Here is a 19658-nt window from a genome sequence, read left to right as displayed (position 1 = left end):
GGCTCTCGTTGCTCGGCTATTCTGCCTGTACGCCTGCCTTTCCCTCCCTACCCTCCCCCTCCCCTTATACCTGCCACCTCTTTTTTCCACCTCGCCTTTCTTGTCTGGTTCTGCGTTGTTCACCTGGCACCCATGACACCTATGTCACTCCCCCCCCCCCCCCCCCCCCCCCCACCTCTCCTTCAGTGTCAAGATCCCATGTTTAGTGACTCTATAATTACTCTCCACCCAGCATCTGATCTCCCTGGCCTGGCCCATTCTCCATCCTGCATGTCTTCCTACTGCCTCTCCTCTCTCCTCTTTTCCTCTTTCAACACCTTCCCCCATCCCTCTCTCTCTCTCTCTCTCTCTCTCTCTCTCTCTCTTCCTCCCTCCCCCTGCCAGCCAGAACTAAAATGACTCATCAAAGCTGACATTTAAGAGGCAATTAAGTCTGATCGGATTCGCTGTGGTATGAGAGCCATAAAAACCGGTAAAGATAGTGGCCATGGGCAGGAACGCAGGCCCACAGCCTCCCGGCACGCCGAGGTGCTGATGGGAGAGCGACCACCACAGACGGCGGTGCCACCGTCGATCCCCACGCTGGGACCCGCCCGATTTCAAGCTACACCTTTTTTATTTTTTTCCCCTCCTTGCCACCAGGAATAGCTATGAAGGGGACTTGTGGAGCCCCGCACGTACCGGGTACACGAGCACACACTTCACGGTAGGAGCCTCAATTGACAGGATCCACTTAAAACCTAGAGGGCTATGATAATCCATTTAGGAGACTCATTTGCTCCCATTGTATCCCCCGGAGACCCTGGCACACGCCGCCGCCGCTGGAAGAGAGTCAGACCACTCAAAGCCTACCCCACCCTATTTTCTCTCACTGGAAAATGTGTTTTCTTTTCATCATTTATTTTTTATTGCCTCTATGGTTAATCAGGAGAAGTTTAGACTCCAATTAAGACCCCAATTAGTATCTGTCTAAAGGTTGACCTAATTAGTTGGATTATGTCATTAACAACGGTAGGTTAGTGCGGGCATGTCTTCTGAATGAATGAACCTTTCCGATGTCAATGTGTCGTTTACAGTGCGGAGTGTGACAGGAGACAGCGTTAGGGATACAACGTACAGAACACAAGTGCACATCAATAATCGTTCACTTTAAAAAAAATAATAATCCAAGTGCATGATCAATATGAGGGGAGACCCAGCCGTCACAGATCGGGTTACAGTCTAGGCCCCTCTCAGTACAGTGTGAGGTCGGGGACGCATCGTGGCGACATCCTTTCATGCGGGATAATCCCATTAACTAGGCGTGTCTGCGCTCCTCAGATAGACTCGTACAAAGACACCCACGACACCCCAAATCAAAGGAAATTAATAATAATGAATTATTATCTCCTGTAATCACAAGCACATGATAAGAGCATCAAAAAAGACAGTTCAAAACTTTATAGTTAAAATGTAGTGAATGTAGTCTACTACTACAAAAAATATATATATATTGATGAAAAAAGCAGTTTTTACCGGCTTGGTTCTTCTTATGCAGCACAGCATAGTTGTAGTATTCTCCTTTTTCTTCTTTCCTTCTTCTGTCTTTTCCTTGTCGCTCTTTCTTTCCTCTTTTTCGCACCCTTTTACTCCCTCCTCTCTCTGTCTCTCTCTCTCCCTCACTCTCTCTCTGTGTCTCTCCCTCTCTCTCTCTCGTCGTACACACTCTCTCCCGTGCTGTTTCAACAGCTAAAGGCGGCCAGCGCTTCTACTCATCCCAGTCTGCACACACACACGCTTTTCACTCGGCCTGGGCGCACCTCTCTCTCACTGACTACCTCGCTAGCCTGACAATGTCTACCAGCCCACCCTTTAAACCCCTCCCCCTCCCTCTCTCCTCCCTCTCTTCCCATCCCCCTCCCATCGCACCGGCTAACACTATACGCCCCCCCCCCCCCCCCTCGGCTCCTATAGTGATGAACCCACTCCTCTCTCTTCCACATCTTCTCACTCCTCCTCCTTCTTCTCCTCTCTCCTCCCCCTCCTCTATCTACTCCACCTCCCTGCAGCCGGTCCTGCAAAAATAGAAGAAGGAAAAACCGCCACAACCCCACCCTAAAAAAAGGGAAGAAGAAAAAAGGAATGGATGAATGATGAATATGCGCTCCGCCGACAATTATTTATTTGATGTTCAGCTTAGTGACTGTGCTCCCCCCCCCCCACTGCCTCTCCCTCGCTGTGGGATCCCCTCTCAGCTAAAACGTGATTCTGTCTCTTATTTCATTTGTGCTGGCAGGACCACTCCCAACACAAATGGGAGGTGGGGGTGGGGGGGGCTACTCCCATTGGAACCTGCCGCACTTGGCGACGGTCGACCTCTGATCAAGGGTTTTAAGTCCATGCCTGGGTGTCCATGTTGCCATGGCGATGCCAAAAGCAAGTACTCCTGGCACAAGCCCTGGGGAATGTGCGTGAGAGTGTGTGTGTGTGTGCATGCTTGCCTGATTGTGTGTATGTGTGTGTGTGTGTGTGTTTTTTTGTGCATGCGTGTGTGCTTGAGTGTGTGTGAATAAGCTGCACAAACCACACACACACAAACACACACACACACACACACAACTCTTGGTTGGTACCCCCATCTCCTCCTCCTCCCCCCCCCATTCTCCTCCACCCCCAGCGCTCACTCTGTTCTCATGGAAACACCAGCAGAGAGGCTAGAGGAGGAGGAGGAGGGAAGGACAGAGGGAGAGTTTAAGAATATGGATGTAGTAGAGAGAGAGAGAGAGAGAGAGAGAGAGAGAGAGAGAGAGAGAGAGAGAGAGAGAGAGAGAGAGAGAGAGAGAGAAAGAAAGAGAGAGAGAGAGAGAGAGAGAGAGAGAGAGAGAGAGAGAGAGAGAGAGAGAGGTGATGGGGGAGGCTCGGGGTCGGGTGTGGTCAAAGAGCACAGGGCCTCCTGTTCGTTCTCTCCATCCCTCCTCCCGTCCTCCCCTCCTTATGACCAACACATGCTCCATCCTCCAGGCAACCTAATGAGCAGGCACTCAGAAAGACTACATCTATAACCATAACTCCTTCCCTTCATAACCATAACTCATTAACTGTAAAACCATAATGCATTAGCTTTACAGTTATAACTCAATACATTTAGAACCATAATGCATTACCTTAAGAACCATATCGCATTAGCTTTATAACCATAACTCATCAACCTAACAACTATAACTCAATACATTTAGAACCATAACCCTTCATCTACATATATTTCTATGAAGCATTACCTTTACTACCATAACTCATTATATTTAGAACCATTATTCATTATATTTAGAACATAACTGATATTAAGAACCATAACTCATTACATCTAGAACTCATATTTAGAACCATAACTCATATTTAGAACCATAAAGTATTACATCTAGAACCATAACTCATTACATTTAGAACCATAACTCATTAGATTAAGAACCATTACTCATATTTAGAACCATAAATCATTATATTTAGAACCATAACTCATTATATTAAAAGCATAACTCATTATATTAAGAACATTACTCATTATATTTAAAACCATAACTCATTATATTAAGAACATAACTCATTATATTAAGAACATTGCTCATTATATTTAGAAACATAACTCATTATATTTAGAACATACCTCATTATATTAAGAACATAACTCATTATATTAAGAACATAACTCATGATATTAAGAACTTTGAAGCGCCGCGGGTCCCACAGGCTCATGCTCACTATCAACACCCACACCACACCACGTCTTCCTTTAATAACGACACAAACACTCAATCTCTGTCTTTCACACACACACACACACACACACACACACAGCCCGTTGACAGTAGAACCCCCACCCCCGCTCTCACCGGTGGGCCGACCACAGAGGGATGGAGGGGCGAGAGGGGGGGAGAAAATGGAGTGTCATAAAAAAAGAAGCGAGGGACTGAGGGAGGGGTGATGGCAGCAGGCCAGGGGAGAAGGGGGGGAACCAGGCCTTGTCATGCTATTCCTTCATCTTACTATATCACCCCACTCCCAGTTCACCAAGGAAGAGAAAACCATTAGCCTACAGCCGTACCCCCCCCCCCCCCCCCCCGCCTGTGGCACCAGAGGGCTGAATCCATTACCATTAGCCGCCTTTATGCTACATCAGGAACCGTGTGTCATCATGCTTGTACTCTACAGCCCAGAAGCAGACCCCCCCCCCCTCGCCCGAGTCAGGTGAGTTGGAGGCTGAGGAGCCAGCCGTGGATCACTGCGATGGCGCTCTTGGCACAAAGAGCCGCCGCGGAACAGCAGCCTCATCCCACGCCACTGGACTGGTTTGAAGACGTGCCTTGCTCAAGAGGTACGGGTCCAGCCTCTGGCAGGGCTCGCATGACATGTGCTTGTGGAACCCCTAATTTGCTGCTGCATAGGAATTTGCAATCTGAGTGCAACATTATGCAACTAGTCTACACAACATTAATAATTAATTGAACTGTACTACCCTATTTGCTTACAGTTGTTTATAAAGCTATGATGGACTTATTGGCTATGATTCACAATAACACTGTGCTGCACACAGCTTCATCGTTTATCACCAAGTTAAACCATTAAACAGATTCCCGTTGCGTCCCATTCCATCACCTACGTCCTAACAGAATTGATGCAGAGAAAAAGATATCTTGTGTGAAATAATACAGGATACCGCTATAGATAAATATGGGGAAGTCTGTCGTCTGCAAGACGACAGACTGTAGGCAGCAAGCTAACCTTTTGCTGTGATATAAAGCTGCCTCAAAGAAAACACCAGTCGGTTGGTCACATAGCAGTTAACATAGCACCCCAAAGTTTTTATATGAACTCAGCTCCCTAAGTGTACAGTGACACACACGAATAGAATGCAGTGAGACTGAAAATGACCCATTTTGTTTAATGATGCGTGTTATTTTTCAACAGTTTTGGGCCAGATAAAGAGTGATGATATTTGTATTTCTGCGTGGAGGCGCACACTCTTTTTTAGTTGTCCTACTTTGTGCAAAACACAGAGTCAATACAAGATAAGCAGTGGTGCATACCAAGTACTGCGTTGACGCCTGGATGTCCCACAATGACAGAAAGCAGTTAAGGGTCGTGTAAAGACTTTCAGAAACAGAGCGGTGTGACCCACTGGCAGGTCCCCTTATCCGTGCATACGCCCTTTAAGCATCCTGGCCCAGGCCCTAAATCACAAAACAAACCACAGACTGAAATCAAAGCCTGCCGTTTACATAGACACAGTCCAGGGTTTTATAGCGCTATAAAGGTAGGCTAGGCAATTTTTGTCATACTTACATGGCGACAGTAATCAATAAATCAAGGGCTCTGATAAAACAAACAAATACAAAAGAGCCGATACCTGTGGCGGTCCTGAAAAAAGCCCATCCAATCGTTTAATTCAGCCCAAAGTAAATGATTAAATGGCTGGTCTGTCTGTCTGTCTAACTGGCTACCTGCGATAGCTGCCCCTGCACTCATTGCACGTTACTGGGGTCTTCCACAATGATAGGCAGACCTGTTGCTAAGCTACTTGAAAAAGCTAGTGTATTCTGGCTGGTTTCCCCAAACGGCCTACCCTAGCTTTAAGTGGTTTCGTCCCATTTAGGGTAAAACCAAACGTTAATCATCATAACATAGAAATTACAGCGGTCTGTAGCTACATGGTTGCCAACAGGAAAATGAGGGCAAACATGTCCAACTTGGCCATGTCCAACAGTCTTGTCTTACGAGCCAACGATTCCAAAGCCAACGGTTTTGTGTGTCCTAGTCGGCAATCCATTATCCCATGTTTACCAGCCTGGACTCTACTGAGCACTGACGCACACTAGATGAAAACATCCTCGGTTTCCAACGCCTCTTCACATTCAACACATTTATTGCGTTCTTTACATGAGCGGCTGGGCTTCAGTGTTAGAGAACAGAAACTCCTGTTCTCTCCTGGGTTCTCACCGTTATTACGTCGGTTGCATAAAACAAACAGAAGTTAAACGGAGGGTTATAGACTCATCAAGTTTTATTGAAGACTGTCGAAACAATCAAATATGTGAGAGTACAATCTAGCCAATGTGGGTCAATCCTTCTCTTGTGTGCACTGTGTAGCCGGGACCATTTAGAGGAGTAGGGATTTAGTAGTAGTGCTTTTACCTGCTATGAAATACTCCTTAACTATCACTATATTTTAACACCCATCCTCAGCACACTGAACAGGGGATGCTGTGGGCTCCAGGATCAGTGATGTTGAACTGGGAACAATGAGTTCTGCATGCTGCAGGCCGACAATCCACAGAAGGTCTGCAACCATAAAAAAACATCCAACACCAAATACCACGGCAAAGCTCTTCCCTCCTTGCTGCACTTCAACAGAGACCCCCGAGAGAGACGCAGGGGGTGACTTCCTCATGACACTTGCCAGTTGGGGAGGAGGATCTTGTCGCTAAATCTTGTCAGTATGATGCTTTCAATCAAGCGCTCTAAAGTTCCACAGAAGAAGTTCAAGCTCACTATGTTGGTACTTCTTGACCCAGAAACCCAGAAATCTAGAAGAACCATGTTATTAGTCCTAATCAAATGGAAAGATAGAAGCAAGATGGCAGTTTAGAGTGTGAAACCCTCCTACCACCACCCAAAGAGATGGACAGCATTCCTCTACATCAATGTTCATGAGAGGCTCCCGCTCACACTAACACACACACACACACACACACACACACACAAACACACACACATCTTGACAAACACAGACTGCTGACCAGCAGGCAGACTCCCAGAGCCTGATTCAGGGAGTAATGTAGACTTGTGGTGCTGGAGACAGACAGTGGAGGAACAGATCCAGGCTGGCAGCCAGAGCAGCCTTGGCAGGCCCACCGAAAATAATTTAGGATGGCAGCTCTAAGCGGAGAGAATATTCTGGAAGAAGGACATGATAGGTGCACTTATGTATGACCTCACTAGAGGGGGTCAATTATATGACACCACCCCCCCCGACAAAACAAAGTACCTACTTGACTTGAATTAAAAACACAATGCACAGCATTAAGGTTTTCCTCTTTCAAATTGTTACGACTTCGATTCAAATCTAGTCCTGTCAATCAAATATACACCTGTTGGGTTATTCATTTACTTTGTCCGTTGTTCACTTATTGGCACCTCCCAGTTGCAAAACCGGACATTAATCTGTTGCCATGGTAGTTGTGATGAGGAAGAGAGATAACCTTGTTATCGTGAGGCATGATGAACCGGGCTGAATGCAGACTAGAATATAAAACAATCCACCAGGAACGTGGGCTAATGAGTAATTATTTTCCTTTGTAAGATCAGTGACTTCACGGTTCATTACCTACCAGTTATTATAGGGTTCATGTAGCATCTACTGCTTGTCCTACGACTGCTAAGAGACATGGTAGGTGAGGGTAGATTTTTACTTGGTGAACAACATCCTGTCCCAAGCATTTTTTTAAAGGAATATTCAGGCGCATTCCTGAATAGAGTTCAAAGAGCAAAGGGGAAAACTCAAGGCGTAGGACAGCCAATAATGACCACACTGATACCGTTAGCTGCTGTTGCAGAATCCCTTTGCAGTTTCAAAGTATTCCGAATCGCATCAAGGTTAATGTGGTTGATTTGAAACCTTCCTTCAAATGTGCTTACAACAATGGCTTTTTACGAAGCATAAGATATTAAGCTGCCCTCATTCTTTTCCCATAATCAGATGGTAGAACACATTTGAGAACAATAGGTTGCTGGCTTATACATTTAATTGGTTCAGATAACAAAGCTTTTCTTACTTAAATATTTTTCCATATTAACAACATTTGCCATTCAGCAAACAAACATGTACATCTGCTCTAAGCAATTGAGATATACATAAAACAAAAGAAAAGCATACAGATAGGGTGAATCTGCAGAAAGTATGAAGATTAGGGAAATGAGGGTAAAAGATAATTAGCACGCAGTGAATATCATGGCAAGCCATCCTTAATGGCATTCACCTCGTCATAATGACAGGTATGATACGACGTATTATCCATCCAAATAAAGAAAAAACAAATATTTAATTGAACCTCAATTAAGACAAAGACTATACAAAATAGGAAAGACATAGTCTTTCATAGTCATGTTCCCGGTGTCTTAAAAATAAACTCTCACAATCTATAACATCCTTCACAACTAGACATTTCTAAGGTGGCAGCTGAACAGAACAAATAAAGACAATGTTCCTGTGACTAAAAGCAGTATGTATATTTCTTTTAAGGTCTTACATTTGAAAAAAAAAAAGTGCATTTAATTCAATGGAGGAAATTCCCTCATCCGGTAAAAAGTCAACTGTCGATACTACTGCGATTTGGGAAGATTTGTGAATTTCCAATACCGCATCTAATGTTGTCGTTGTGTATCCACACCAGCAGGAGTCTCTAGCATTGGGATTCAGCAACACCCTCTTCCACTGGAGGACTCGTCTTTTGGCTGTAGTAGCCTTCCTCCCACTCCTGGGTCAGAAAAGGGTGTTAAAAAAAATAAAATGTAGCATGCGACATGGATCAGGCGGAGACGCCTCAATAAGTTATTGATGTGATAACGGACTGATAAGGACTGTGGTAACCCGATGTGGCATGCTGGGACCGACTGGTGTCTACCGTTTTATCCAGGTCACAGCAAATCTTCTTCCTCATTTTGGTTCTCATCTGACAGGCGGCATACTCATCTCTGCCAAAGGGGAGAGATAACAGTGGTTCCCTTGTTACAACCACCAATTTGGGTTTTTCTATTTACTTGGCTCAAAATGCAATATTACAACGCTAAATCCTGAGAGACATCCATCTATCGTCAAGGATTCCACAAATACAGAGAGCTTGGTTTTAAATGGTTTTGGATGCAGATGGATCTAAAGTGTAGCCTGGAGTTATCTATAGATACTAGATTCAACTTTCGGTAAGACTTTATTATCAGCACATTCAAGCATTAACTAAAGAGTAATCGCCTGCCACAAGAATCATGTATCAAACAATAGAAATTCTGATAGCATCATGGCATTATCATTATATTATAATCACTAAATTTTTACTATATTAATTCTACACATGAAATATTTTTTTAGGACTTTATGGTTAATTACCCATAAAATAGATTTTATTAATAGACCGACTACGGAGAGCTTGGATTTATACGGCTAATGCCTATAGGGGAGAGTGCCAGCTCAGAATTTGCTTGGCAGCCTCAGCGACTCATTAAAACCCTAGCTCCCTATCTACATCTGAGAGCAATAACACAAAAAAGAAAAGAAAGAAGCCCAATGAAAAGGCCGGGAATTGGCCAAATTAATCTGTACTGACTCCTCGGTGACCTCTATGGGCGATCGGTAGGCCTTTGATTGGCGGCTGTGCTCCTTCTGGGGACAGCACATCCTGGCGATCAGGCCCAGTGTGACGAGCGCAGAGGGGAGCAGGACGAACACTAGGAGGACCCCCACGTCAGAGAACCGCACGCTAGCCACTGGGGGGGAGAGGGAGAGAGAGAGAGAGAGAGAGAGAGAGAGAGAGAGAGAGAGAGAGAGAGAGAGAGAGAGAGAGAGAGAGAGAGAGAGAGAGAGAGAGAGAGAGAACACATTTGAAGAATGACCCACACACTATAAAAACAGTGCTTTAATGTCCCAAACTTTCTCAGATGATCAGTTAAGTTGTACCCAATACAGCATAAGAAATTAAATCAATTTATTCAATGTTTGCCAATTCTATTATTTAATTATTTTATGTCTTGCTTCTTCGGCATTTGCCATGGTTTTACATTAGTCAGAAAAGCTAATAGCCAGAAATTGACAATATCAATTATTCATCTTTGAGAACACACACCCGAAACAATATGTCATCCTGTCTTTTCACAATTCAATAACCCTCTGCTGTGTTGAATACAATACAATATTCCAAAAGATGGAATTATTTTTGTCTTTTCATTTTCTTTTGGCCTAATGTCATCGGAAAAAGTGACTGATTAGGCAGACCTAGTTTTACAAAGGGTTTAATATTGGGCAGGACATGTTTTGGACAGCCAACACAAGCACACCATGGGTTCAAACATGCACCTGGCCTAACAGAAGAACCTACAGCCCCAAACGGGTGCAGACATTTTCTATATGATGATTTTGTCATGATCATCATCATAGCAAATTGGTTTGAATAAGAAGATAAACACAAATGTTTAAAACAGATTTCCAATGTGTTGCTTGGGTTATTCAGTATTCAGTAATGTTGACTCACTATCTCAAAGTGACGAAAGAGTTGGGGTAATACATTGATATGGTTATGTTTCTTCAATATGGAATATAAAAAGGTTAGATGAAAAATATGGCAAAGTATAGCCTTAGACCTCAGTATAGCCTTAGAGATAGGGATTATGAGCTACTTCTCGTGGGGACCGCAGGGAGATCCGAACACAAGGCATGTAAAAACACAGCTCAGATTACAGTGGATTTTATGTAGGGCATAAATATTTTGGCATAAGTCATTCTGTGCGCGTGTGTGTATAAAGACAAAGAACTCGTCGTCACACACACACACACACACACACACACACACACGCACACACACGCACGCCTCAACAAGTGCAGCGATGAGGTTGGTCCTGAAGAATGTGCTCAATGAAAAGAAACGAACAGACTCTTTAAACAAGCAGAGGCAAGCGATTCCAGAACCACAGGGACCGGTCCTCCACCCCCATCTGTCATCCGGCTATACCCTACGTCCCCTGGCTAAAGGTGCGTCAGTGTGTACCTTTGGGCGTGACGGTGAGCACGGTGTGGGAGGTGGGGGAGCCGTGGACGTCGGGCGGGTTCCTCACGCTGCAGGTAAAGGTGCCATTGTCGGCCAGCGAGGCGTTGAGCAGCGTGACAGACGCCTCGCCACGCGCCGGGCTGCCCTGCCACCGGACGCGGCCCTGGAACTGGCCGTCGGCCGGGGGGAAGGCCTTAGACGAGAAGTGGAAGAACTGGAAGAGAGGGGGAGACAGACGACACCACGTAAGACTGCAGCTCCAGGTTCATCAACAAGAAGAACGGGAGGCATGCTGAGAATGGGGTTACTGGAAAGAACTAGTTAAAAAACTGCACTTGAGCAATAAATGTGGAATCTGCCCAGAAAGTTCTCTTTGTGTGCAGACCTGTTCGACACGAAGGTGAATCAAAGTGCCAATGTCGGCTAAGAAATGCTCCAGGGTTATGGTGATTCAAACTGTTGTGTACTCGTCTTGTAAACTGCTCACTGCAAGGACCAACTCAAAGTGTTTTTCCGGACAAAGTCATAGAGCGAATGAAATGGAGGCATTGGTCATTGGTGAAATAATGGAAACTAATGTAAAGCATGAAGATGAACTGGATTGGTTCTTAGCGTAAGCAGTCCAATCACACACCACCAACATTTACCCCTACAGCACCATCGGTGGCGGTCTGTCCGATAACATCACCAATAGTCTCATCAGTGTAATTTAAATCTACATTTTCCTAAGGCAATTTCTTTGCCAGCCCAGAAAAAAGTTGGCCCAATTAACACGGTCTCCCGCTGACATTAGACTGAGTGTACAGCCTGCTCCCTGAGCCCATCTGCAGTGTGGAGGCTCTACTGAGCGCAGGTACTTACCCCCAGACAACTGAGGAGCACACGTCTATTCTGACTGACACAAAAGCGGGGGCCGCAAAAATATATTTCTGATTGGAGGCTTTTAATGCTTATTCATGGTCCTTGCCCGTGTGATATACGGCCTCATAAAACAGCCAAAACCCCCTAATGAAATTGAACGGCGAGCAGATCCAGACTTGAAATGAGAAAAGTGGAGCCCGGAGGCCCGTCTTTGTCGCAGCGCCACGTCAAGAGAAAGTTATTTATCGGGGTTTGAAAACAGTCCGGCGTCGCTTGGAGGAGATGAAAGGAAAAGTCACGGGTTTTGGCCCAACCCATGGAACCAATCCCATAGACTCCACACCCCCAGTGGTGCCTTATGCTTTGTGGGGTTAAGCCCCACTCCATCTGCTGATTATGGCGATGCTCGCTTTCTCTTTGTGTAAGACGCACTAACTTTGCCCTCTACACACTCACACAAACAAAGACACACACTCTACGGCCCAACAACTACATCTTGACGACTAAACCAACAGAAGTCCATATGAGTGCAGCCGCAAGACATTAGCTATCACTTAACACTGAGTGCCCCTATAGGAAATGATTGCAGATGCGACCACACTCTATAGATCCCCCCCCCATCCCCCACCCTCCATGCAAATGGAATTACATGCAACCACAGCGGATGGCCGGCCTGTTGTTCCAAATGGTCCTGGGTGCTCGAGGCAGTCCTCCCTGAGCACTGATCAGTGAAACTGGACCCGTCCTCGCTGGACGGACGGCAGGCTAAGTGAATGCCGAGGTAGGTCGGGAGGTTTGTGCGTTTGAAGATGGGGGGGTAAAAGCTGACCACATGGGGCTTCCAGATCATGTCTCCAGGTGCGGCGCCAGTTCAATATTCTAAATGGGACTGTGGTTGCAGAGGTTAAAAGGAGGAAATGTGGACAGGGCCGCAACTGTTTCTGCATCTGCTGCCATGAAACAAATGGTAGCAACGCGCTTCCCCAAACATCTGGTTTCATGGGGCCCAGATAGTAACCAAAATAACCAAAAAGAGATGTTCAACACTTCAGTTCTTCGCACTCCACAAGAACCTAGAGACATAAACATAGAATTGTGCTGTAGCATTATTCTATTTAATAGTCGATTCATCTGCAGACGTGGATATATAAAAGGATATTTGCTAACATTTGATGAGGATTTAGAGACTTTATATCATTTACCCCTCTAGGATAGCAACAGGACCATTGTGAACCATGCTGTGGTTCTCACCGTGAGCAGAGTCCAATCAGTGTCTCACTCTGACCCTTTGAACCATGGTCTGTGAGCCTCCACAGAACTACCCAATTACCACAACAGTGCAGGCCGGCTCACAATAAACATTAGTCACCATGCTGTTTGTTGGGCCCTCTGATAGAACCAATCTCTGCAAATGCACATGACAGAGCAAATGGGAGGAGCAGTGGTAGGCATTTATACAATATCCCCATCAATCCCCTATACTCAATAAAAGGCAAATATAGAATATAAAATAGGCAGTGAACTGTGAGACCTGGAAGGTTTATATTTCCAGCCCAAAAGTCAGTTTGATGGATCATATCAATCTTTTTTTCAACCGAGCAAAAAAACGTGTCTGCCCATCCAAGAAGCACAGCAGCCAATCAGAGCAATACGTTGAATCATCATGAGAATCAACCTACACTGAGGACACCATATTCTTACAGTAGAAAACATGTATGCATAATGCATTTATTATCTTTGTTCTTTCCCACTATGAACAACGCAGAGGAATGCATGTTGTCAGGATATTACACAAATCAATCTCCCCCCGGGCTCCAGCACAGACCATCATCATTAATATCACGGTATAGTATTGATTGTGGTCTGTGCGTGAAGCGGCCCACTCACTCACCGTCTGCGGGGCCCCCCCACTGGGCGGCCGGTAGGACCAGTCAACCGACATGCGACTGGTGGGCCTGCTGGTGGAGGAGAAGGTGCAGACCAGCAGCACCGACTCCCCCCGGGAGGCGTGGAGCTCAGGGGGTGAGGTCACCGTGATGGGGGACACCGGGGAGGCAACTGGGGGGGGGGATTTAGAAAGAGAGAGACACACTTTAATTGTAAATACTGTACAGTATCTTTAATTTATCTGTTTATAGGAGATACTGGAAATTGTAGAATATCCCACATTTTACTTTTTCTATATTGAGTATTTAATAGTGTAATTTATGATATGTATAGATATTTTGCATTGAACATTTTATATTTTGACCTTTTTATTGTTCACCTGCTTTGGCAATGTCTTTTTTTGTTTCTCATGTCAATAAAGCTTTTCTTTTCATTTAATTTGAATTAAAAAGCCACACAAGGCAATTGTAAGTGGGGGGAATAAGAGGAGGTGAACAGAGAATGGCTACAGACTGCCGGCCTGTAGAAATTGCGCTGTCTCCAGGCATCAGCCACAAGGAGTTGTTGATTGCGGTTTTGAAATATTTGAAGAAGACCTTGAAGTTGAATTAAACAAAAGACGATGGAACATTCCTCCAGGGGTGGAAAGTAAACTTAATGTTTGAGGAAAAAAATGTATAATTTTGCATCTGAATTGTACCAACCTCTGCAGAGATACCACGGTCTCTGAGGGGGTGGGAGTGACGCAGAGGGCTCTTGTGTTTCTGTATTTCTATGTGCCAAGCCATTAACACCCTTTCTGATGTGTAGGTACTCCAAGCGACACTAGCATCGTCTATGTAACGTTAAGTAGCCCTCCCCAAGTATCGTTGAGACTTGCAAAATCCTGATGGTTTCTTAAACAGGGACCATTGTTATGTTGAACCTGAATAATATCCAAGAAGAGCATTCGAAATGAATGGCCTCACTATGAGGTAACTATAAACAATACAATTAAATGACTTATAGTTTGACTATAAGCATTCGGTGGTATGATGGTGAATGCTGTTCTGACTTACACATAGGGATGTAACGGTATGAAAATTTAACCTCACGGTTATTGAGACCAAAATTATCCCGGTTTTCGGTATTATCGCGGTATTTTTAAATACCCAAAACATGCCCATACTTCAGACTTATTCCTCTTAGAAGGTAGGGATTGGGTACGATCGTCAAATAGTCGGAGTCACGTAGAATATCGAATAATGAATGTGACTATTGTTATTTATTACACGCCTCTTCTCAATGCTGCTGGACGCTCCGTTCACTTGCATGGGCCTTCACAACTTCCGGTGGTGAATAATGTTTTGATAATTCACCGTTGCTAAGCATTTAATGACCGCTTTCAAGGAAAGTTGATTTATTTTTCTATCGTATGAACCCCAGCGTCCTCGGTTGCTAAGCAACGTCAACGTCTTTGGCGGACTATTTCTCTGCTGATCAACACTACGAATGCTGGTAACAAATAAATTGTAAAAAGTTATTTTTTTGAATTGTCTAGTTCACCGTCATGCACTACACTACAGGGAGGATGGCCAATCTGAACAGTGTTGCACAGCTAATTAATTCCCGCATGGCTATAGGTTACTCACACCATAATGTAGAAAGCACTGTCACCCAAAGTGTTCTATGAAAATCGCAGCTGAGTTTTCCTTGCTTCAGTGATATATTTATCAATTCTCAGGTGTTCCCGCGAGAAGGGAGAGTGCAGTCATCCACAGTGCCGAAAACCGTGCAACACGATCAAATCTGCATGGTGCAACATTTGTCCACCACACAGCCAGCATCCCAAGAGCATTGATTCCGTTCCAGATGAACTCAAGCCCTGATGATCCCGTTGTCATAAAAGGCCCGTCTAGCATGCTTCCAGAGGGGGCCTTTATACCCTGGTAATTCTTCCTATCCCCTTGGCTTCACACCTCAGGTATGTGGAGGACTTGGATTACCAAAAAAAACATTGGATTTCTTATAAGGTGAGTCATCAAGACTTGGCGAGTATGTTAAAAACGCATGGGGAGGGGGCTTAACAATGGCCTGTGGTCACCATAGTGGCCCCTCTAGTGATTTAACCAGGCAGGAACCATGCAGGAATAAGGAACATCTTTTAGGATGTTCCTTATTAAAGGAACATCCTAAAAGAGAAGGATGTTCCTTTAATAAAATATTTACACATTCTTCTTCGTACTCTTCCACTGTGATATCTCTGCAAGTATTTATATATTCTAAAATTAACAAAAAACAACTGAAAGCAAAATATATATTATATTATATATACATATATTTAATATACTTTTCACCTGAATCTCTTCCTGGACCAATGGGACACACTTCCAAATTCAATCCACGTCTGCATTTTTCTGAATCTGATAGCCCTTAAGCTCGCTAGGTTTATATTAGGTGTTTAGATCCATTTAATTTTCCGGAAATTGATTGATTCACTTTTAATGTTGCGTTTACAGCAGTGAGGCCTGTTTGTAATGCCTCCCGGCCAGGCCCGCCTCAGACACACAGTAGGGAGCACAGCTCCACACGCGTCTCAAATTTGGCAAAAAAAAAATACAACCTCTTAAAGTTCCGTCCTTTGAAATATGAATTGCGGTGGAGAAGAAACATTTTAAATATAAACTGGTGAGATACAAACTTCGGTTACAAGACATTAGGTTACAAGACAAATATCCAGGAATACGTAAAACATACAAAGACCTACATAAACAGGCTTAATGAATAAAATATCATCCTTGACAGACAAAGCAATAAACTGAATACATGCTTTGCCAGCTTTACAATATGCCTAATGACAACCAAAACAACCTTAAAAGCTGACGCAAACTCACCAAAACAAACGAGCAGCAAACACAGGCTGTGGATGGCCAGGTCCCCAGCCCCGATCCTCTGGCGGGTCCGAGTCCAAGGCATTTCCTTACTATTCGATACTACTCAAATGTTAAGGTTATATTCTCCGATCTTACTCAACTCCAGGTCAAATCTCGTCCATTATCCGTGTATAATAACTAACAACCAGCACGGTGCGGTGGACTTCAGTCCTGTGCTGCCATTCCGGTGGGATCGTGTTCCTGCCAAACAGGTGGATCAGGATTTGATTAACCCGGAGCAGCTGATACGTGAGACTATAGTCCCTGCCCTTGACTGGTTGCTGATTTAGTTTAATGTAAAGGTATTTTTTTTGTGTGTGTTCCCTCCAATTCTGGTGTCTATATGTATTGTAACATAAATAGGGGCCCAAGTAAGATAAACACATTCGAGGGCAGTACGGTCGTGTTATCTGTGTGGATAGGTTAGTGGTTAGGAGAGTGCAGATATCGCGATAGGTGAGGCGTGGTTCAGTGCTCCGGTCGAGCGTCTATGTGCCCGGTGGGAGCCATGGAATATAAACTTAGCCTTTCACCAAAGTGGTAAATTGTTTACAACGATTGTGCATATTTTAAACTTTTTGACCTCCTGTATTGATGCGTGACTTCACGCTCCATAGCGGGCCGCCGAAAAGTTTAAAATATACAATACGTTTTAAAAATATGCAAAGCATAAAGGGACGCCTCTTTTTGTTGAGTAACCCAAACTAGCGTCACAGGGTTGGGCTACTATTGTTACCTTATCGGCCAATCCCCTAGATAATAAAACGATGGGTGATGGTTCATTCCCGTGTACTGGCTTGTTCTTTTAGCTTCATTACTATAGTCCCTTATTATACATCCGTGGTTCCCCTGCGCTCCCGTCTTCAGCTTTGTAATTATCTCTAATGGGGGAACGAAGTTGTGATGTCTATTAGGCATACTGGCTATTTGCTATTTATTTACCTGTACGATGTATTGTGCTGTTACACAACGAACAACCCACGATTATAGCCAGGTATTCTGGTCATTGTAATATTTAACTTGAAGACCATCTTCTTTACAGGCGACATTGCAATCATTCGTATTTGGGTCTAATTTACTTAGGGCCATGAAATTAGAGTTTATGCAGCTCGAAAGAAGAGCATTTCTTAACCAATTGCACGTTCTGCATCGTATCCCCTATTTTAAAGGTTCAATCATACCGAGGACTGATTGACTGGAGGTACAGAAGTGATTCGGCTGCAGATCACCACAAAGGGCCCCATTGTGTTGTGGGCTACCTCTGCTCGGATCAAATAAGGGGCAGAGCATGCAGCTGCGTTCAGGTAATAATGGATACCAGAAAAGGCCTACGACTTAAGGAATCTCATCTCGGTCCAAGCCTGTACGCTCCACTGCCCAGCGAAGCCTTGTGGAGAGTAGTGAGTTGTGAAAGCATAGAAAAGAATGTCCTTGTGTGGTGGGATGAAGGCTACATTCACAGGCACAGGGTTGTTCGTCATGTGGCCCCTCCTTATATCCATAAGGAGGGTGGTTCCTCTAGAGAGAGACGTGAGTCCCCTAGGCAGGGCAGTGTTTGCATCGTGATATCCGGGCCTTTGTGGAAACAGGAGAGCTCTATCACCACCTATTGTGGAAATCCTGAGTGGTGGCTCGCCTCGTAGCCGGGTGCATTCACAAGCGCCGCGTTGCCCTGTGTAAATACAGGAGGGCTCTCTGTTGAGCTACAGTAATGTGTGTTTCAGCCCCCAGTGGGTCAGTCAGAATGGGGGCCCCTCCCTCACAGCCGCCCCCGGCTCAAGGCGGCCTGGATCGAGAGGAGCAGTCTTCTGGAGCCATTATCCCTCAGCCCCCCCAGCAACAGATTTCCCCCAACATTTCATCAGCTTACACTCTGTGTGTGTGTTTGTGTGTGTGTGTGTGTGTGTGTGCGTGTGTGTGTGTGCGTGTGTGTGTGCGTGTGTGTGTGTGTGTGTGTGTGTGTGTGTGTGTGTGTTGGGGGGGGGCGATAAAAAAACAACAATGGTCTCTTTTTTGATACTGGGACCATTGTGCTTTTGCAGGAGCCTTGTGGGAAGGTGATGATAGCAGGGAGATATGGTTGAACGGTTTATACTGGACGTGAAGAGAGAAAGGAAACTGGAGTCCGACAGTATAGTTACAGTGCATTATGGCTGCATATTTCATGTCCCAGCATGCAGATGGAGGATTATGTGTCGGTGATGACTGTTGGTGATGACTGTTCCAAGAAACCAACCTACCTTCACATGGAATGCAGACAGATACTAAGTTGGCAAGAGTTTTAAAAGAAAAGGCTGACTAATACACCACAATATCTTTTTCAATTTCGTAATGATAGGCTGCATCATTATTCTTTCCGTTTCCGAAACACAACCTCTGAGTTTGACTTGTTTCGTAGCCTTACCCTTTTCTCCAAAACAGTGACTCACCGAGGTTCATTTCTTTTTTTTCATCGTGGATGAGTTAAAAACCGAAACAAAGTTCCCACTAGGGGGCGTGACCTTCGCAGCGGAGTCATTCTGACAGAGAAAACACAGACTTTCACTTTAGGGATTTTTTTTATTATAGCTTAAATAAAAGCTTCCCTCTGTGCGGGACCGGGTCCCCGCTCTGCGTCCCTGGGTGATGAGGAGATATCAGCGGGGGCGACGCGCTGAGCTCATGAACAGGAACCGTGGCGCCACCGAGTTGATTTTTATGTGAAGTCCAGTGTGACTTAATCCACTTACCTCAGATACCCTTCCTCCATCTCCACCGCAGCAAACGTTTACCTGAGATAAATGGACACCTTGACTTTCAACTCTTTTATCTCCCTGCTAATGCTGTTTGGTGTCCCTACTTTAATCCAGGGCCTCTCATTTTTACACACAAACACACACAGGCACTCACATCAACACACACGTGCTCTGTGTCGGTCAGTAACCAATGCTGTACCAGAGGAATAGACTTTGATCAATGCCACAAATATGTGCATGCATCAAAACACTCTCACGGACACACACACACACACACACACACACACACACACACACACACAAAATCCCAAGCATATCCAATAACAGGTGCTAACATATTCATACCCATGCTTTCATTTTCCAAATAAGCACACATTGATAGAAATCAGAGAAGCATACATCAGCATATTTCCCCTCACAAACAGCAATAAACAATAGCGTCAACCATTTGCAGTGGAAACCCATTGCAGGAAAAC

The 19658-nt window shown here is 44.7% G+C and overlaps 2 protein-coding genes across 2 annotated transcripts in view; both read right to left on the bottom strand.

Annotated features, from left to right (window-relative positions):
* Positions 1 to 1626, bottom strand: part of gap43 (growth associated protein 43) — a gene marked incomplete at its 3' end in the record, with an annotated part of 7285 nt that extends 5659 nt beyond the window's left edge. The window contains exon 1 of the mRNA XM_079731499.1: positions 1516 to 1626. Coding sequence (XP_079587625.1) covers positions 1516 to 1545 — 30 coding nt within the window. The 5' untranslated portion in view covers positions 1546 to 1626. The remainder of the gene's footprint in view (positions 1 to 1515) is intronic.
* Positions 1627 to 7767: 6141 nt separating this feature from the next.
* Positions 7768 to 16788, bottom strand: mpzl3 (myelin protein zero-like 3). The gene is made up of 6 exons (XM_079733921.1): positions 16409 to 16788; positions 13540 to 13706; positions 10788 to 11001; positions 9354 to 9513; positions 8658 to 8727; positions 7768 to 8510 (listed from the first exon to the last, which is right to left on the bottom strand). Exons 1-6 carry the CDS (start codon positions 16488 to 16490, stop codon positions 8436 to 8438), a joined length of 768 nt encoding a protein of 255 aa, XP_079590047.1. The 5' UTR covers positions 16491 to 16788; the 3' UTR covers positions 7768 to 8435.
* Between the last annotated feature and the right edge of the window lie 2870 nt (positions 16789 to 19658).

Source organism: Pollachius pollachius, assembly GCF_949987615.1.
Source record: "Pollachius pollachius genome assembly, chromosome: 3".
Classification (NCBI taxonomy): Eukaryota; Metazoa; Chordata; class Actinopteri; order Gadiformes; family Gadidae; genus Pollachius; species Pollachius pollachius.
The sequence above is the reverse complement of the archived record's forward strand: the minus strand, read 5'-3'. Positions and strand labels throughout refer to the sequence as shown.